This window comes from Bos grunniens, chromosome 24 (genome assembly GCF_055505025.1).
Source record: "Bos grunniens cultivar Pamir isolate PY7600 chromosome 24, Bosgru_T2T1.0, whole genome shotgun sequence".
Classification (NCBI taxonomy): Eukaryota; Metazoa; Chordata; class Mammalia; order Artiodactyla; family Bovidae; genus Bos; species Bos grunniens.
Genome location: NC_141188.1, coordinates 62,313,619 through 62,334,080, shown reverse-complemented (window position 1 = coordinate 62,334,080; position 20,462 = coordinate 62,313,619). Strand labels below are relative to the sequence as shown.

General features: G+C 35.6%; 1 protein-coding gene across 8 annotated transcripts in view; it reads right to left on the bottom strand.

Annotated features, from left to right (window-relative positions):
- The window catches only part of RELCH (RAB11 binding and LisH domain, coiled-coil and HEAT repeat containing), a 113,720-nt gene that overhangs the window by 9,029 nt on the left and 84,229 nt on the right, over nt 1–20,462 (bottom strand). For 3 of the 8 annotated variants that reach the window (XM_086373689.1, XM_086373691.1, XM_086373696.1), the window contains 7 exons: nt 19,002–19,101; nt 14,770–14,852; nt 13,906–13,969; nt 12,356–12,494; nt 8,475–8,591; nt 5,142–5,230; nt 1,656–1,726 (listed from right to left, as the gene is read on the bottom strand). In XM_086373689.1, the coding sequence (XP_086229815.1) occupies nt 1,656–1,726; nt 5,142–5,230; nt 8,475–8,591; nt 12,356–12,494; nt 13,906–13,969; nt 14,770–14,852; nt 19,002–19,101 (663 nt within the window). Of the gene's footprint in view, nt 1–1,655; nt 1,727–5,141; nt 5,231–8,474; nt 8,592–12,355; nt 12,495–13,905; nt 13,970–14,173; nt 14,257–14,769; nt 14,853–19,001; nt 19,102–20,462 lie in introns of all 8 variants that reach the window. The other 5 variants (XR_015154169.1, XR_015154170.1, XM_086373690.1 and 2 more) reach the window with 3 other exon arrangements.

The window sequence follows — 20,462 nt, the reverse complement described above, 5'->3', positions numbered from 1 at the left end:
TAACTTCTATGCAGAGTACATCAAGAGAAACGCTGGGCTGGATGAAGCAACAAGCTGGAATCAAGATTGCCGGGAGAAATATCAATAACCTCAGATATGCAGATGACACCACCCTTATGGCAGAAAGTGAAGAGGAACTCAAAAGCTTCTTGATGAAAGTGAAGGAGGAGAGTGAAAAAGTTGGCTTAAAGCTCAACATGCAGAAAACGAAGATCATGGCATCCGGTCCCATCACTTCATGGGAAATAGATGAGGAAACAGTGGAAACAGTGAGAGACTTTATTTTCTTGGGCTCCAAAATCACGGCAGATGGTGACTGCAGCCATGAAATTAAAAGACACTTGCTCCTTGGAAGAAAAGCTATGACCAACCTAGACAGCATGTTAAAAAGCAGAGACATTACTTTGCCAACAAAGTCAAAGCTATGGTTTTTCCAGTAGTCATGTATGGATGTGAGAGTTGGACAATAAAGAAAGCTGAGCACTGAAGAATTGATGCTTTTGAACTGTGGTGTTGGAGAAGACTCTTGAGAGTCCCTTGGACTGCAAGGAGATCCAACCAGTCCATCCTAAAGAGATCAGTCCTGAATATTCATCGGAAGGACTGATGCTGAAGCTGAAACTCCAATACTTTGGCCACCTCATGCGAAGAACTGACTTATTGGAAAAGACCCTGATGCTGGGAAAGATTGAGGGCAGGAGGAGAAGGGGATGACAGAGGATGAGATGGTTGGATGGCATCGCTGACTCGATGGACACGGGTTTGAGTAAACTCCGAGAGTTGGTGATGGACAGGGAGGCCTGGCATGCTGCAGTCCATGGGGTTACAGAGAGCTGGACACAACTGAGTGACTGAACTGAACTGAACTGATAGATGGTATACAATATTATGTAAGTTACAGGTGTACAATATAATGATGCACAATTTTTAAAGGCTATATTCCATTTATAGTTATTATAAAATACTGGCTATATTCCCTGTATTGTACAATATACCCTTGTAATTTATTTTACATATAACAGTTTGTTCCTCTTAATCTTCTGCCCCCATATTGCCCCTCCCCCTTTCCTCAACCCTTCTAGTAACCACCAGTTCATTTTCTGTATCTGAGTCTGTTTCTTTTTTGTTATATTATTCAATCCTGTTGTATTTCTTAGATTCTACATAAATGATATCATACAGTATTTGTCTTGCCCTGACTTATTTCACTTGGTAGAATACCCTCTTTTTTATGGTGTAGCAGTATTCCATTATGTGTGTGTACATATACAGACACACACACATCTTTACCCATTCATCTGTTCATAGACACTTAGTCTGCCTTCCATACCTTGGCAATTGTAAATAATGCTTCTATGAACACTGGGGTGCAAGTCTCTTTGAACTGGTGTTTTGGCTGGAAGCTTTTAAATATACAAATCTCTAGGCCAACTTAGAAAGATGAGGGCACAGAGAATGAGGCAGAGATCTGAATTTTAAATTCCCTAGATGGTTTATGGATTAGTATGTGTGAACTGCCCATTTAAAGGCTTTTCTTGCCTTCTAAATTAATTACCACAAAACAACACAATATAAAACACTTGACCCACTGACAAAAATTTTATGTAGAGAAGTTAAGGTTAACACAAAGCCATAAAAAAGAATTAAGGTTTTACCCTTGAGGCTCTTGGACGGTCTTGTTCTCTATTTTTTGTTCACATTCTTTTATCATGGAAGTTAAAATAACCTGATTAAAAAAAAATTGACTTTAGTGAAATATAGGTAGCACAGTAAAATTAAAGATTTAATTGAGTATTTAATATTGCCATAAGCTAATATGTTAATTAAAAGAGGAAACTTTTGGCAGTTACTTTGTTAAAGGCTTGCCTCTTGTTTGTTCTATTCTACAGATAGCCTCCATCTTCGATGCAAAAATCCTGAACAAAATACTAGCAAGTTGAATCTACCTTCATCTATTAATAAAAGGAATTATGCATCATAACTAAGTGGGATTTTTTACAGGGTTCAAAGATTGCTTTAGCATATAAAAACCCATTAATATCAAATATTGTGAGAGAATAAAAAACCATAATTATGTAATCATCTCAACTGACTCAGAAAAATACATCTAACAATATCCAACCACCCCTCATGATAAAAATACTCAACCAACCAGCAGTAAAAATGAATTCCCTCAGGTTGGAAAGGGCAACTATAAAATGTACAAAGCACAATAGGGAAAAAGCTAAAAAGAGGGAAAGAAAGCAATTCCTAATCATAATTTTAACATGTCTTTCATAGCTGATAGAACAACCAGATCACAAAAAGTTAATACAAATATAAGAGAACTGGCTCATAAAATTAACTACCTTTACCTCATGAAGCAAAAATCCAGGGATCAATAAAGAAATAATGGAAATGAGAATCTAATTTGAACTAAGTGATAACAAAGCTACAGTGGAGCAAAAGGGATGTGGCTAAAGGAACACTGACAGCCTTAAATTTATGTATCAGAAGAGAAGAAAAGTTAACAAGTGAAAAATCCAAGCTTCCTCCTTAAAGAGTTAGAAAAACAGGAAAAAAAAAAAATCAAACCTAAAGAAAGCAGAAGGAAATAAAGATGAAAATAGTAGTCAAACTAAAAACCAGAGAAAAATCAACAAAGTTCAGTATTTGAAAAGGTTAATAAAATTCATAACCCTTAACAAAACTATTTTAAAAAGAAAGCAAAAAACAAATTAATATCAGAAGTAAAAAGGTATAGCAATATAGAGCCTACAGTAAGGAAAAGGGAAAAAAATACAGTAAAAGTATTAGAAAATAATATATTATTTACTATAATAATAGTGACTTTCCTGCATTTGAAACTTACTTAAAAAATCCAGAGACATTTTATTATTAGAATTAATAATAAAGTTTCTCAGGTTAGCCAGACATAAATTCAACATATAAAAGTTATATACATTTCTACACACCAATAACAAAGTGTTAAAAAACATATAATCCTAAAAAAAGTTAGCATTATAGCATTATAAATATAAGGTGACAGTTTTGTTCAAACAAAATTATAAAACTTTATTGAAAGACATTAAAGGAGACCTAAATAAATGTAAGATACAGTATGTTCTGGATGCTTGCGTGCATGCTCAGTTGCTAAGTCGTGTCTGACTATTTTTGACCCCATGGACTGTCCATGGGATTTTCTAGACAAGAGTACTGGAACGGATTGCCACCTTCTCCTCCAGAGCATCTTCCTGACCCAGGCTTGGAGCCTGTGTCTCTTGCACCTTCTGCATTGGCAGGTGGATTTTTTTTTTACCACTGGGAAGCCCCATGTTCTAGATAGAAGACTCAAAATTATGAAGTTGATGTCTCTCCCAATTAATTTATAGAATCAATTAAACTTCATCAGAATATGAACAAGATCATTCTGGGAACCTTGTTTAATGCTAAAGTTTACATAAAAATGATAAGAGTCATGAAAAGTTCTAAAAAAATGAGAGGATGCTGAACCTGCCCTGTTAGATTTCAGGACTTTTTAACAAGTGACTGTAATAAAGACAGTTCATTACAATGATACAGTTCATATCAATGTTATAATAACCAAGGAGATCAGCAGAAAAGAATGTTCCTGAGTAACAGACACAGGAATACAAGGAAACATCAGGTATGACAGAAGTGGAACTGCCAATCAGTATAGACATAATGAACTGCTCCATAAACAATAATGGGACAGCTGGTCATCTGTATAGAAAAAAACATAATTTAAGCACTACCTCACACCATACATAAAAACTAATTTTAGATGGATTATGAATTTTATTGTAAAAATACAATTTTAAACATTTTAAGAAGAAAGTATAGGAGATCATGTCTTAGAAAGATTTAATCAATCTATTAAAATTAAAAATCAGTGTTCAAATAGGCCAAAAATACGAAAAAAAATTGGGAAAAGATATTCACAAAATACAAAATGAACAGAATACTGGTATTCCAATTATATAACAAACATCAAAGAAATAATAGGAAAAAATATCATCCAAAGTGAGAAAAATGGGCAAAAAAACCTAAAAAGGCTTTGATGTTAGTAAGCACATAAAGAATTCCAAGTTTGAAAACAGTCAAGGAAATGCAATGAAAACCATCATGAGATACCACTTTGTATCTACCGAATTCAAAGAAGTCCAAAAACATCGAGCACTGACAAAGACAAGGAGGAAAAGGTTACAACTCCAGCGTGTCCGTTCAGTGCAGCACTTGGATCACCAGTGAGCTCAGAGACAGAAGCTTTGCTGGCTGAGTGTGACGGTGGATACGCGGTACTGAGTGTGTGAGAGTTGAGAGTGAGCGTGGACTACTGGGAGGAAAAAGAGGTGTGGTGAAGGGGTAACGGGAAGATTTTTGTTTTGTTTTGTTTTGTTTTGTTTTGTTTAGGACGGAGAGTCAAACATGGTAATAGGCTAAAGAAAAGCTGATAGAAAAACAGATTGATGACATAGAATAGGAAATAAATGATAAAACCTGTGTCTTCTGTCCTGAGGTCACAGGAAGATAAACAGAATGAGAAGTGTTATGAGGAAATGGAGACAGAAAATAGAAACTCTGCCTCTAAGAAAGCTGATGGTCTGAGATAATACTGTACAGCAGTTTGCAGATAAAAAGCATTTCACATACATTCCTTGCTAAATTCTAGACAGTTCGTTATGCCTACTTCAGAGAACTGAACAGAGAGATGCAAAAGGAGCTGCTTAAGATCTCATCACTAGTTAATAAATCTGTAAAATGACACTGAACTCAATTTGAAAAAATTAAGCACAGCATACCATAATCAGGCCTCACACGAAGAGGAATGAAAGTCTGAATAGGAGAAAATGAACTTCCCAGGTGGTGCTAGCGGTAAAGAAACCGCTTGCCAATGCAGCAGACAAGGAGACAAGGTTGGATCCCGGGGTGGGGAAGATCCCTTGGAGGCGGGCACGGCAACCCACTCCAGTGTTCTTGCCTGAGAATCCCATGGACAGGGGAGCCTGGAGGGCTACAGTCCATGGGGTTGCAAAGAGTCAGACACGACTGAAGTGACTTAGCACGCACGCATAGGAGATATTAAAACACATGGTCATGGTGCTGATAATCACAGTGGCTTAATCATGACAGCAGCTTACTTCGTGCTCTGGAGAAAGATGTTCCATGTCGATGCGTAAACATCTGAGACCAGGTAAAAAGTGATTAACCATTAAATCCTCTGAAATGACTTGAGAGAAAGTAGTTAAGGACATTTACAAAAACCAAACTGGTATGTCCAACAGAACAACAGAAGCAGATTTCTTAAATGATGCCTATGGTATGCTTATCACTTAGAGCCAACAGGCTTCCCTCAAGCCTCATTCTTATCTGTTGTGTTAGTTACTTGTCAAAAGTCAACTGTGTTTATTGCCACAAATTTCTTCATGTCAGAAGCACTGGTTATTGTTACAGCACATAGTTTAATAACATGGTATGTAAACATACGAAATAATAAGGGTGAAAATGAAATCATGAAATTTAACTGGATGATTAAATGAGGATAAAAAGAAAATTAATGTTTCCATGACATTTAAGTTGAAAGCCCAGTTGCTTAAAACATTGCTGTTTAAAATATATGCATATTAAAATATAAAGAAAAATACAAAAATCTAGAAAAATTCAGTACCCATTATCAGAAATGTTTCCGGATTCTCTTTAAACAAAGTTAAGTTGAAATTCATAGACAATTATATTACAAATGTGATTATTCTAAGGCGGCTGATGTTTAAAACTCTAATCAGCAGACTGACAGAAGAAATTCTTTAACTCTACATCAAAAGATTGGTAAAATAAGTTACATTTATGTGTTTTAAGTTAAAAGAAGTTACCTTAGGTATATATCATTTTCTTGATTTCTTACTTCAACCATTCTGTTAAACTGACCCATACTGGTCCTGATTGAATTGGGCGAGAGAGGTTTTGCTGTAATAAGTTTAGTACTACCTATATTTCTTAGTCATATGAGTTTTAGCTGATTATATGACATTGAAAGGGATCGGGAAAGTAGATGCATTTCCCAAGAAAACAATTCACCCTGTTCATTCACATTACTTAATGACACTTTCTCACCTATCATAGTTGTGAGCCATTTAAAAATAGTTCTTATTTAATATACCATATTAATATTAAAGTGAAAAGTGCCAGTAAATGACTTCCCCTATAAAGATGAACTGATTTTTCTGAAGCAAATTACAATAAACTTTATTAAGTAAAAAAAAAATCCATATAACTACTGCCTTGAAAATATAGTTATTTTCAAGACAGAGAGGAATAAAGCCTCCTCTCTCCCTACTCACTGTTTGGTCCTCTCCCCCATGAAATCCCACAGTGTCTCAGGAGTTGGAAACTTATAGGTCATTTAGTCCTGTCTGAGGTTAGAAACCACCTCTACCTCATCCGTGAGTGATGGCACAAGGCCTCTGACAGGACATTCAGTCTCATAGAAGAGGCCATTGTACTTTTAGATAACTCAGAAAGTTCTTCTCAGATCACAGGCCTCCCTGCTCGTCAGCATTTACACAAATGGGCCTAAGTTTTTTTCTACATAACAACCTTTAAACTAATTTTCAAATTATCTTTTTATCCCTAAATCATTCCAAGTCAAATATTTCTAGACTCCTTCAAATTTTATATTAAACATCATTTCTTGACACAACACCTTGCCAAACCTATTAAAAGATGATGATGTGTTCTATCAGCTCAGAATGCAATGGAATACAGGATAGACAGACAATGTGATTTTCTTGGTGGCCATAACCTCCCTGCTCACTCAAGTCCAAGTTCTGACTCATGGAGAAGGGCTCGCACAGGGTCTACTGTTAAGATGCTTCTTCCCCTTCCTGTGCTGGTGTGGAGGCTTTTTCCTGTGTGTCCTCTGCAGCGATGCTCTGTGCACGCCTAACCATGCAGTGATGCCCCTTCCATACGGACGCCTCTGCTTTCAGAAACCACTGCCTTGTCCACCTGGAAAATTACGTTTACAGAGCTGAAATGTTTGATCTTTCTTTTTCTGACTTTCTCATTTTCTTGAGGCATATTTCACGTGAAACTCTAAGAAAATTTAAGATTACACGTAGCTTTTCACTGAAGTTTGTAAACATCTACTTTTGCAAAGTTTAGGGAACAGGTATGAACATATCCGTGTTCTCTTTCTTTGACACGCCACACTCTGACATGCCATTATTTCTTTCTTGGAAGGGTCCTGTCACTTCTCCATTACTAGAGTCCTTCCTTGAGAATTCACAATTATCACTTCCTCTTCTTGCTTCCTCTATCTTCTCTAAGTTGAAAATGCCAACAAGATAAACTAGGAATGATAGTTAACTTCTGCTTTTAGTGGAATTAAACTTATAGAAAATATATGGTTAGTTGAGGCAAAATTATCAAAATATGGTATCTCTGCCCATTTTATAATCTATATTATAAAAAAGTAGCTTATGTCAGCCACATGACTAGGCAATTTTCAGTAGAGTCCCAAAATGAAATGCTCTCAACCATGCATTGAGCTTCAAGCTTTCCCATTTTGAAAAGGACCAGCAGCTCCTTAACACACGGTTCTACGTTTCCATTTTCCTACCATCATCTCTCCTGTCCTAACCATAATTCTCTGATTATGTTCTGCGGCACGTACTTTCACAGTCCTATTCAAGTGTTTAGTGTTCACCCCTTTTCAATCTCTTATTTCCCCTTTCTAGGGCTATTCTGCTTTTAATGGGAAAGCCTGAAAGCTGGAGTTTGCTCTGCCCATCATTATCTTTACTTCCTTCTTAGTTTTATTTCATTTTTATTTCTTAGTTTTATTTTACTAGGTCTTGGACAGTAAAGAGAACATTTAACAGGATAGCTAAAGTTCGTTGTTGTAGTCACAATTTTGCTTTTAACTATTAAAAAACAGAAGTCACTAATGTCTTCAAGTTTTAGTTTAATCATTTATAGAAAGTAGTGAGTGACATGGGTTAGATGATCTCTGAACTTTCCTCCAGTTCTGCTATCAATGCAAATGATTAACCTGGGTGGCCCTGTATTTTTTTTTCAATGAGTGATATGTCTCCAAGAGATATTCATACGATCATAAAGGTGGTTAAACAGTAATTAAAAGTGAATGCCAGGACATAGACAAGGCTTCCTTTTGATTAACAGAGAAGCCTCAGCTGTAGCTCATTTGTGGCTTAAGTCATACAGCTGATTAACACAGACAAAATTTTAGTCAATGTTTTCAAGACCATAGAACATATAAAAATAGAAGACTCAAAGTTGTCTTTTAAAATTAGGGGATGGCTAGAATGAAGAGTGGGGCAAGTCAACTCAAATTTTTAAACTTCTACTCTACTTATTTAAGCTGAAAAAAAACATTCTACTTCTCAATCTTTGACAACTGAGGTTCACAGCAAAACTGATCCTTAAATATAGATAACATAATAAAGCAAGGATACAACAACAGGAAAGTGCGCTGTAGGCTTCAAAGAGATGGGTAGCAATATCCAGTCGTTTAGAGTCCACAATTTGTAAGTTGTTCACCAAGGCTAACTTATGCAGATGCGGTATAACAACTGAAAAGAGAAAAAGAAATTATTAATTTTAACCTAAAATGTCCTTTATCCATTTGAAAAATAATATTTCATTTTATAAAATTTTATTTTAATTTTGGATGATTTCGAAAGATCACCCACATCCTATACTTGCTTTTTCTTACTAGGGAAGAAAGCATGTTTTTTCAGAATAAAGAGTGATCCAGAATTTGGGAGAAAGAGATCACAGCGTGCCATCATGACCTAATTGTGAGGATGCACACAGGTCATTTAGCTTCACTGCAACTCAGTTTCCCAATCTGAAAAATGAAAACCAAATAAATAAATGTAAACAACCTACCTCTTGTGTTATTATTATAAAGTTTATACAAATCAGGTATTAATGTTGCTATTAAAAGATAAAAAGTATACTTATTCTCTTTCAATATCAAATGATTTCACTACTTCATGAAAATATTACTGGCTTTAGTTTCTCAAGTTCATAGCAAAGACCAATGTCAAACAGCACAGGTGGCTGAGTTTTCAAGTCACTCAAGGGCTCAGTATGTGATATCTCAATGAACAGCGTAAAATTTCAAAAATACAGATAACACACTACTAAAATAAAAGAGATGGCCCAAGAAACAATAACCACTTCAGTAACGCTGAGCACCCCTACTGCCTAAGATCATGAGCTCTAAATACCATTTCCCACTAAAACCAGGGTTCCTTGGAGAAATGGCTCCAGGGTAAGTGATTATCAAGTTGTTGATCACAGGGTCCCTTTCTAGCCCCTGCTTGGTTGGGGGACTCAGAGCATGGCTCATCAGGGCGTCTTCTGACAGTCGAGGTGACTTCTTTCATGTTTACACTGAATTTGCATATGTTAAAGCCACAATCTCCTTATCGAAAAATCTTTCTCAATAGATCAGCACTATAATTACAATCTTTAAGCTTACCTTAGTAAATGTAAAAAAAAAAAAACAAACCTACAAAAACTTAGGACAACTACGGCCATTTTTAGGGGACTTTTTGACTTGTCAAAATTAGTAACAACATACTTAAGAGGTGTTCTAAAAACATAAGACAAAAACTTCAACTATTCATTGAATTCCTAATCAATTTACTGAAACTTTGATTCATTAACTGGCATGCTGAGGCCTCAACAAAATGGTGGCTCTGAGACAGTCTCTCAAAGAGTCTTTATTTCATTTCTGCCCAAATTTACCTTCCTTGCACTTGTTTATCTATAAAAGCGTGGCCTCTCTATTCATTCTGCTCATTCTGTTATTTCTTATTCAAGCAATCCTTTCCTCAATGTTTTTCTCAGAAACTCAACGACCACACTACACAATATCCCCTTAAAACTGCTTAACTAGAAAACAAACCTAAACAAGTTTCTTTAAGTTCTAGTCTACTGACAGTTAAAGGCAATCATGTAGGATCTTCCTAAATCTCTGAAGATAGACATTTATTACAGAATTCAACATTTCATTATATAAGTACTGTCCTGGGTTACCATATCTGTAACAATTAATTCACTCAACTGTTAACCCCTCAGATGGAGATAAATGGTTAAAAGATTTAATAACCGAAATGAGAGTATTTCTACAAATGACCTTCAGTGGGCAAGGAAAATAGGAAACACACAACATAAGGCCACTTCTGGAGCCTTTCACTTAAAGATTCAAAACTGCAAACAAAGTAAAGATAAATCAACAGGAAATTTTTAAAAAATAGATTTTAGTAAAGTTCCAAAATATATTCTGGGGTAGATCCAATAGCAAAAATGAAGGGAATCATGTCCTCTCTTTTTATAAACGGGCTGAGATCTAAAATAAGGAACTTAAAAAACAAAACAAAACTGATTTGAAATGTAAAACTGCCATGTTAGAAAATCTCTGAAGTATGACTGAACATTTTCAGAGAGCCTTATAAAGTTAAAAAAGTGGAAAACAAAATTGTATCATAGTCTGAAAAATATTCCCCGGTGGTTCAGACGGTAAATAGTCTGCCCGCAATGCGGGACACCTGAGTTCAATCCCTGGGTCTGGAAGAGCCTCTGGAGAAGGAAATGGCAACCCACTCCAGTATTCTTGCCTGGAAAATCCTATGGACGGAGGAGCTGGCAGGCTACAGCCCATAGGGTTGCAAAGAGTCGGACACGACTGAGCGACTTCACTCACTCACTGGAAAAACCAAATGGCCCTCGAGATAAAAATAAAAACCAAAAGGGCCTGTGATAACTAAGAGTTTGGGAAAGAAAAAGGGGCACTAGGTGAACCGACGTCTTCTATTCTCTAAGAAATAGAGGGAGAAAAGAAATAGAAAGTTAAAAATATCACTCCAAGAAACAGCAGTTACTACCCTGCAATGCTCTGATCTTTCTCTAATTCCTAACAGTAATTGTCTATAAATACAGATAGGTAACAATATAGCATCCTTGTCAATATGGGTTCTACTTTGTCTACCATTCACCTTATTAATATAAGACATTAAGTTCCTTGGGGTAAAGTTTTAAAGCAAAAGAGAAATCAACTGACTGAGTAGTAAATACAGAAGAAAAAAATTTTTGTTTTTTGTCTTAAAACAGACTGGTCAATCAATATACAGTTAACTTGTAGAAGGCTTCAGGGATAATGGTTTACTACACCTATTCAAGCATTGGAAACTTCTATTCTCAATCCTTTCTCTAGTCAAACCTTGTTATTTTGGGATCATTATGAAAAGAAAATTTCTTTCTTCTATGCAATGTGTCAACCTTTCTCTTGAATGTACATACAAAGGTTCAATTGTGTTCTCAACAATGTGGTGCCCACCAAAGGTCCACTGACTATTTAGACTGTTCCTTGATTCAACAGCCAAGACCTGCTTCAGGGCAATTACAGCCTCAGTAAAGTTAGTCAAAGCTCCTGCAGAGGGCCATCTGTAAATCTAATGTTACTACTATGAGGAACTAACCCTGCTGCTCACTAAAATACTAAACCTTTTTCTGTTAACTAATTGTGAAATATGTGAAGTATTATTTCCTCCTCACGTTACCAACACTATTACCCATCAAGAAACAATCCTCTGACTGTGTTCTTGTAGCTCCATAAGTATTCATGCCCTTTTGGACACTGCAGTCCAAATCCTTACAATATTTTTGGTGATAATTCTTATAAACTGACTTAGGAAACCAAGCCTGTGATCCTTTCAAGAGCATGTCAATGGCTAAAAATAAAAGGACTAAGATGTAGCAGTGATAATTGTCATGGTTTTGGCATAATAATTATTGGGTGCTTTGATACCACTCAGAAATTGTAGTCATAAAGGTTGAGGCTCACTGTTGAAGTAACACTATAGAAACTGGAAAAAATGCTTTAGCAGATCATTATGCAGATTATTCAGCAGATTGACAAGCTGTGACTTAAAATTGTTGAATGGCATGCTAAGTGGAAGAAATGTACATTTTTTCATAACATATCTAAAAACACATATAAATTTCCTTAGAAATAGAATTAAATAATAATCTCTAAATATAAGGAACACAGTTATTTTGAAATTAAGTTATTAAGAACTGTTCTAAAAATAACTTGAAATTATTTATGAGTTACGTTTCATATGTCTACAGGACATAGTGTAAGAAACCACTGAGTGACAGCAATAATGATCAATCCCCAATAAAAAACTTGTTTCACTTGGTAGCTTTCAGTGCATGAAAGACAAAGTGCAGAAAAGGCTTTAACATATGACACATCCTCAGAGAAACTGATGGTTTTGCTCTTACATGTCAATTCAGGAAAGAGTAAAAAAACGCAACTTACACTCATCTCGGAACCTTGGTTCTGCATTAGGCCCAACTCTACCAAATGTTTTTATGATCTCTGTATGCAGAGAATATTGGTCTTGATATTGAGGGTCTTCCAGGAAAGAAGCCAACTGCATTTTCACTCTTTCCAGCAACTTAAAATTGAATATTATACAGTCAGATTGAGAGAAAGATACACACTAAACATGGTTTGCATAACTGGATTCAAATGACTTATATCAACATGAGTTGAAGTTTGAAATTAAATAAGTACTTCTTTAGTCTTTCAGCTCAGAAAAGATCCTACATATTTATGTTTGCCAACTCATTTTTTTTTTTAACACAAATATTCCCTGACAAACTGTAGAAAGATCCCGTAATATTTAGGGAAAAACATAAATGTATGATGATTTTGTGTCTAAGTCAGAATTCTTAAAACAGATCACAGTGTAAGTTACCCACTTATTCACCTTCTGAAAGCAATGAGTCATTAGTGACTTATATATTACTCATATTTCCCTAAAAGTTTTTATTTTGGGATTTAAGAACATGTTGAAATTCTGCCAAGACTGCAAGCTTTGCAGAATGATGTATTTTTTTATTTTGCTCCACCAGTAAAATATATATATATATATATGTAAGTGAAAAAACAGAGAACACTTTTTCCCACAACTAACAAAGTTGTTTAGTTTTTTGTTATAAAAAAAATCTCTATGACAAAAATTTTACAAAACAGTCTATATATATATAATTTTTGTGTGTGTGTGAAACGCCTATGAGATGGAAAATCTTGTTTTCCATTTAAGTGGCTAATAGGTCCACAAATAATTGATTTTCTAGTGTACAGAATTTTTCATTGTGCAAGGACATGTCCAATCTCATAACAGAGAATAACATTCTGATACTAATTTTGATAAGTGTCTAACAGTTAATGCTGCAGACAGAACCGAACAAACTTTAGATCACACAAGTTTCTGAATCAAAATACACTTTGAGGGAGGAAGACTTTGGTGATCTCCTGAAGCAGGCATGACAGAGGCTGTCACAGTGGTGTGGACTGCCAGAAGATGACACCAGTCTACGACATGACTTGCAGCTTGACATGAATGACAGTTACAAGAACATCGGAACCTCTAGCCTCCATTCCCGAAACTGAGGAAACCTGTTCTCTTCAAATCTGCACGCACTAACCACTGGGAATTTATGCGGACTATCCAGAAGGCTACTGAATAAGAGAAGACTTTGAAACTAGATCTGCTGTGAAGGATTATTCAATTGCTGATTATTAAGCAATATCCAGACAAGCTTAGAAAAGAACATCTGAGAGCTGGCTTATACTGAAGTTTCTAACTGAGAAGAAAGACTAGAGATTGCCTTAGCATATGAAAAGATACTTTTGGTAGGTTACCATATTTTCAAATACTGAGATCCCTCCGGCCCATAATTAACTAAGAAATAAAATGAATGCATATGCTCCCTGCCCCCAACCCCAGGGTATGTGTATGGTCATATGCTTTCATCACCTCGGCAGTACATACAGATAAATAAATTTCACTCATTTCCTACCTCTCTTTGAATAACTGTTTCCATAATCGTGCCAAAGGCTGGAATCGTAGCAATCCTGACAGAGCTGTTAGAATAAAAGAAGAAAAAAACTGACATTTTCTTTGAGATGAAAAACTGGTTATTATTAAAGAATATATCAAGGTAAGTACAAGGTAAATATACTGTATTAGTCGCTAGCAATGACAAATTAAATTTAAAAAAAGCAGACCAAGAAGAATGCTCAAAAAGACAGACAGGATAACTTAAGGTCGCAGTCTGTGGAACTCACAATTCAGGATCACTGGACAAGGTAACAAGGGCCGGAGCAACCCGCTTGTCAACTAACGCTTCACTCATGCCTCGAAGAGTCAGCTGTAAACCAGTCAACATGCAATAAAAAATGGTTTGGTAAACTGGAATGAGAACTGGGTTAGCTGTGACTGACGATGGGCAGGCAGACTCACTGGCCTTTCTTGGTTTAGTCACCCACATGAGACATTAAAACGTTAAGCCTCTGGTTCATGCCACTATACTTACTGGTAACAACATGTTAGTGAGATTAGCAGAGCATCCCTTCTTGGCTTGGAAGAAATAGTCCATCAGCATGTGTTAAGCTTTGGAGATGTTTACTGAGGAACAGTGCTACTAATAACCCCTTTCAATACACGGCCTCGTCATTACGTTTACTGTGAAGGCAGACTTAAAAAAAACCAAAACCCATACATGAATAGTAGTATAATAGTTTAAAATCAAGTAAGTATAATCCCATATTATTATTTTAAAGAGTTAAACCTACTCTTCAATGAATTTAAAAGCTGATGGTTATTTCTTGACAGGCACGTTTTGAAAGGGATGCTGAAGGTAAAAGGCAAGGACGACACTTACATTTCAGGGTCACTGGAGAGAGTTATGAGAGCAGGAACAACCCTCTGAGCTACCAGAGTTTCATTCACCCCCTTCACCAACAGCTGATTGGTCAGCGCAGGGGGTATTCACAGGTGATGCATGGAAAGAACAAATAACAATGCCACGGGAAGAAGAAAGGAACAACCAAGAGAAAGAGAAAACACAAAAGCAAAACCAAAATTAGAAGCTAAGCCAATATGACTACCGGAGTGCTTAAAAAAGGCAGAGAATGCTTAGGAGGAAAATAAAGCTTCCACAGCCTAGCAGTCCCCGAAAACAGCTTGTCACCAATTCAATGGCAATTTGTACTTTTGGTCACACAGTCTACAAAATTTCCATATTCAATTAAAAGGCAATTTAAAATAAAGCTTTATTCTTTATTATTATTTTTTTAAAGAAGCCAAAAAGACGACATACTGGGTTCTATGGTTAAATTCTTTAAATAAATCTGCTATAATTTTGTTTTGACCAACAAGGTACAAACTGGACTGTTTTTAAACCAAACTCAAACGGCTAGCAGCCACCACTAAATTGCTTTTGACTGTTCTAAAGCACGTAAATTTTAAAATCACATACAAAAATTCCCAGTCTTTCACATCACAGAGCTTTCTTTCTTGAGGTATAGAGACCTAAGACAGCCTAGTGCAAAGGAGTTACTTCATGTGCGCATCAGACCTGGGTTCAGACTGTAGCTCTCCACTTATTAGGCATGTGGCCTCACATATATTACACCATCCCTTGAAACTCAGTTTTCTCATCTGAAAATGGTGACTGTCATCTACCTCCAGGGATCACGCACTACTAGCTGCACATAATACACTTAACACTGTGTCTGACAAAGACCAGGCATTCAGGAAATGCAAGTGCAATTATTATGATGACTCAAAGGACGTAAGCTTCGTGATACATTTAGAAAAAGACATTAAATTAAAGAATGTTTCCGGTTGGTCCAAGGAGGTAATGCTTACAAATAGCTCATTTCTCTAAAAGCTCAAATTAAAAAAAAATATGATAACCACAATTAGACCTATTTCTATAATCTAATTATAAAACAATTTTTTAGCAGCCAACCCTAAATTGTAGAACAAGAGGACAATATTGAGCTATATGCATTTTGTTTTTATAGAAATCACAGCATTTTATGAGCTTCAACAGAGAAGGGTAACATCTTAATCCTATAATCTCAATTTCAGAATGTAAATACAAATTATTAATCTTAAATGCTAACCTTGTAAGGGAACTAGTCCTCCAAGAAGAGGGAAGATGTCATGGAATCTTTAGTAACAAAAACCCAACAGGTACTTTTGAATCTGCTTCAGTATTCTGAAATAATTTTTATTTCAACAGAACCATGGATAATTTAGACAGGAATAAAATGACAAAAGAATTTGTTACTACTTTAAAAGCATTACAGATGTCAGGTAGAAAGAAATAGGGGGAAGAAATTAAAATATTGTTAAATAAAACTTTCTTCTCTGTATCATTTTATAAATAAAAGGGCATCCCTGGTGGCTCAGATAGTAAAGAATCTGCCTGCAATACAGGAGACCGGGGTTCAATCCCTGGGGCAGGAAAATCCCCTAGAGAAGGGAATGGCAACCCACTCTAGTACACTTGCCTGGGAAATCCCATGGACAGAAGAGTCTGGCAAGCTACCATCCACAAGGTCACAAGGAGTTGGACTGTTAAATAAAACTCTCTTTTCTGTATCATTTTATAAACAAAATAGCTTAGATTTGAATCAGTAAAGTACATTTTGAAAGGTTTATATTGTGCCAGCCAAAAAGCCTTAAAATGGACTCATTCACTGGTCTTAAAAGCCCATGCCTCCTTTGAGTTGTGGTCTTAATACCACTTGCTTTGTTTCCTTCTGAGTGATGTAAGAAATCATTTGAAACTAACTCTCTGCATCTTTTGGGAAACCCACCACGTCACACTACAAGTCACACAAGAGGGTCTCTTCTATAAATCAATTTCAATACTAACTTGCTACATCAAGAATATACTTTCTCTTATTTAACAATGACTAGATTTCCCCTTTTCATCCTGCTGTCTGAAAACTCAGAGCTAAATTTAGTGTTCAATTTCACTAAGTATCCAATATCAAGTTCCTGATATATCCATTTCTCACTTTCTTATCAATAGTTTCTGTTCTGACATTAAAAACTTAAAAAATTTTAAGTCCCCCCCTTTTTACATTTTTATTTTGAATTAAGTCATTTTTGGGTGGCAGGGGAAGCAAGCATAATTGCAAATTATAATGTATTAGTATCAAAAGAAATCTTATGAAATAATTAATCTTTTAATACAATATTGTTTAAAATAAGGCTCATTGACAAAAATAATTTTAATTTTTCCTGATGACTTTTACTGGCATGCTCAGTAAAACTACTTTTATCATAAATGAATTTGAAAAAATACTGAGATGTCTCTCAAATTAAGACTCAGAAATTCATAATCAACCTGAGAACATTGAAAACTGCTTAAGCATAGGTATAGTTTCCAACCAGGACTGACAGCAGACATAGAAACCAAAACCAAAACCAGACAAAAGTCACATGTAAGAAATAAGGCGGAAAAAATACAAAAACAAGTAAAGAGGGAGGAGACCTCATTTTCTTTAAACTATTTTCATTTATATGGTATGCTTCATCAGTATATATAGACACATTAGAAATAAATGTTTTAAGACAAAGAAATAGCTCTTATGGTCTTAGAATACAATTCTATGAAGAGTATATTAAAGAAATACGATGCTCTTTTCTTTTGGGGGAAAGAGGAGGCTAAAGAAAGACTTTCTTCTTTCATGGTAATAACTTTTCAGCATACTGAATAATCAAAAACTATTTGTACCTAAAAGGAACTTATTATGATAGGCATCTAACTAAATTTTTAACTTGGCATTTGTCTTGATAAAGACCACGTGATTGGTTTTTTTGGATCAAATTTGTATAACTGTGGAATAACATGGACAGAGGATTTTCAATCTTCTGATAAGAATGGAATTTTCTTTAGATGCCACAAAAAGTTAAAAGTTTTAGATGGTATATGTTTTAAAAGCTATCAGTGCTCTAATCCTTTGATTGCAATTTACCTTAAATTATCTAGAAATTCTGAAATGTAGGAAGAAATGAATTCTCTCCTTCTTCTTATGAAAATAAATGCTTTAAGATATTTTAAAAATGACAGACACAATAGGGACAGTTTCAGCCTGAACAAACATACTTTTCTTAAACTATTATATTATCTTGTGAAGTAATGGCATAGATTTAAAAAACAATCATAATAATAGTTAACATTTATTAAGTTCTTCTAATTATGTGTCAGACACTGTCTTAAGGCTTTTATAAGTATTAACTCATTTAATATTAACAAAAAATCCTTTGAGATGGATACTTATTATTATCTTCACTTTATAGATGAGAAAACCAAGGCCAGAGAAGTCTGAACCCGGCATTAAGTGGCAGAGACAGATGCTGAACCCAGGCAGGATGGCTCTGTGATAAGACTCAAGAACAGTAAAACATTCAAAGCCAACTTTAGTGCTCACATTCTAGTTCTAAAAACATACATACATGAACTAGGCTGACACAATTTCCTTTGTGAAGGATAAAAAAGATAGGTATTTCAATTTTCATACTAAACTTGGGTAGGTGGCAATTTAAGAAAATCTAGTTAAATTATATGAAGTGTCTTCTCTCTTTTAAGTCTACGGGCAGTTAAAGTCTAGAGATGCTATTATTCCAGATATAATATGCGAGGAAATAACAAAGTAGGAATAATCAATAAATATTTCCGTAATTGCAACGATTGAATCAAAGTATATTTTACTCATGAGTTCAACTATATTTTACAACTTTATAAATGCCCTCTACTGTTTTAGTTTGTTTTAATAGCCATTTGCCTCAGTAAATAGAAAAGTATAGCCAAGAAGATTTACATAGGACGGAAATAAGTAAGATTTAAAAGAAATTTGAGGAGAGGAAATGATAATATAATAACATTCGAGGAACCAATAAGGCTAAAAAACAATCCGAAATATTCCAAAACTAAATTTCTGCCCCATCCCACAGGACACAACTAGATACTATTCAATGCCACAAAACATACATCAACGTAACGCAGTATGAAAAGCTCCCTCCCTTCAAAAAAATATTCCCTCTCCCTCTTCCAAAGAAAATCACTGTGATCTGAAAATCTTGTTTACATACCTCAAACATTCTAGCAGCAGTACACCTCACGAGTGCTGACGTGTGGACAACACCATACCACAGAACAGTTAACAGTAACTCATGGTAAGCTGGATTTGCACTGCAAGAGAAAAATCAACGCTAAAAGTGAGAGCCACAGTGTCTTACTGGGGTACTGAAAACTCTACCTTTCTGAGGAATACTAGTGACAAACATATTGGCAAAACATATAGAATTACTTTCTATGGTTTAATAGGCTATGTCTAAGATTCTTTAAAAAAAGGAAGTCAGTTTATACAACTACAAACTTTTAGCACATTCAGGAACTAAGTTTCTCTAAGCATGTGCAAAGACGACAGACATTTCAACTCTTTAATAGCATAAAAGTTAAAATTATAAAAAAATAAAGTAAAATAAAATTTACTACTTATGAGAAGAAACACTGGACTAAGAGTCAGATGGGTAAGTTGTAACCTTTGTGAGTCTTAATTTCTGACATCTATAAACAGTGGTGAAACAATACTGTCCTATATATGCCATATGGGTGGTATAGGATCAGTTAGGATAACCCAAATCAAGGATAACTCAAACCACCATATGGAAGGGTTAAGTTGGGTGTGACACTTATCTAAATGTGGGATAGTGTTATTAATAAATACATAAACCTGTTTTTAGTAAAGAATGAGAAGAAACTACTTAAGCAGCTAGATGATGTGATTATGAGTTCAGTTCAGTTCAGTTCGGTCCCTCAGTCATGCCCAACTCTTTGAGACCCCATGGACTGCAGCACGCCAGGCCTCCCTGTCCATCACCGACTCCAGGAGTTTACTCAAACTCATGTCCATTAAGTCAGTGATGCTATCCAACCATCTTATCCTCTGTCGTCCCCTTCTCCTCCTGCCCTCAATCTTTCCCAGCATCAGGGTCTTTTCAAATGAGTAAGTTCTTCACATCAGGTGGCCAAAGTACTAGAGTTTCAGCTTCAGCGGCAGTCCTTCCAATGAATATTCAGGGCTGATTTCCTTTAGGATGGACTGGTTGGATCTCCTTGCTGTCCAAGGAACTCTCAAGAGTCTTCTCCAACACCACAGTTCAAAAGCATCAATTCTTTGGTGCTCAGCTTTCTTTATGGTCCAACTCACATTCATACATGACTACTAGAAAAACCATAGCTTTGACTAGATGGGTCTTTGTTGGCAAAGTGATGTCTCTGCTTTTTAATATGCTGTCTAGGTAGGTCATAACTTTTCTTCCAAGGAGCAAGTGTCTTTTAATTTCATGGCCACAGTCACCATCTGCAGTGATTTTGGAGCCCCCAAAAATAGTCTGTCACTGTTTCCACTGCTTCCCCATCTATTTACCATGATGTGATGGGACCAGATGCCATGATCTTAGTTTTCTGACTGTTGAGTTTAAAGTCAACTTTTTCACTCTCCTCTTTTACTTTCATCAAGAGGCTCTTTAGTTCTTCATTGCTTTCTG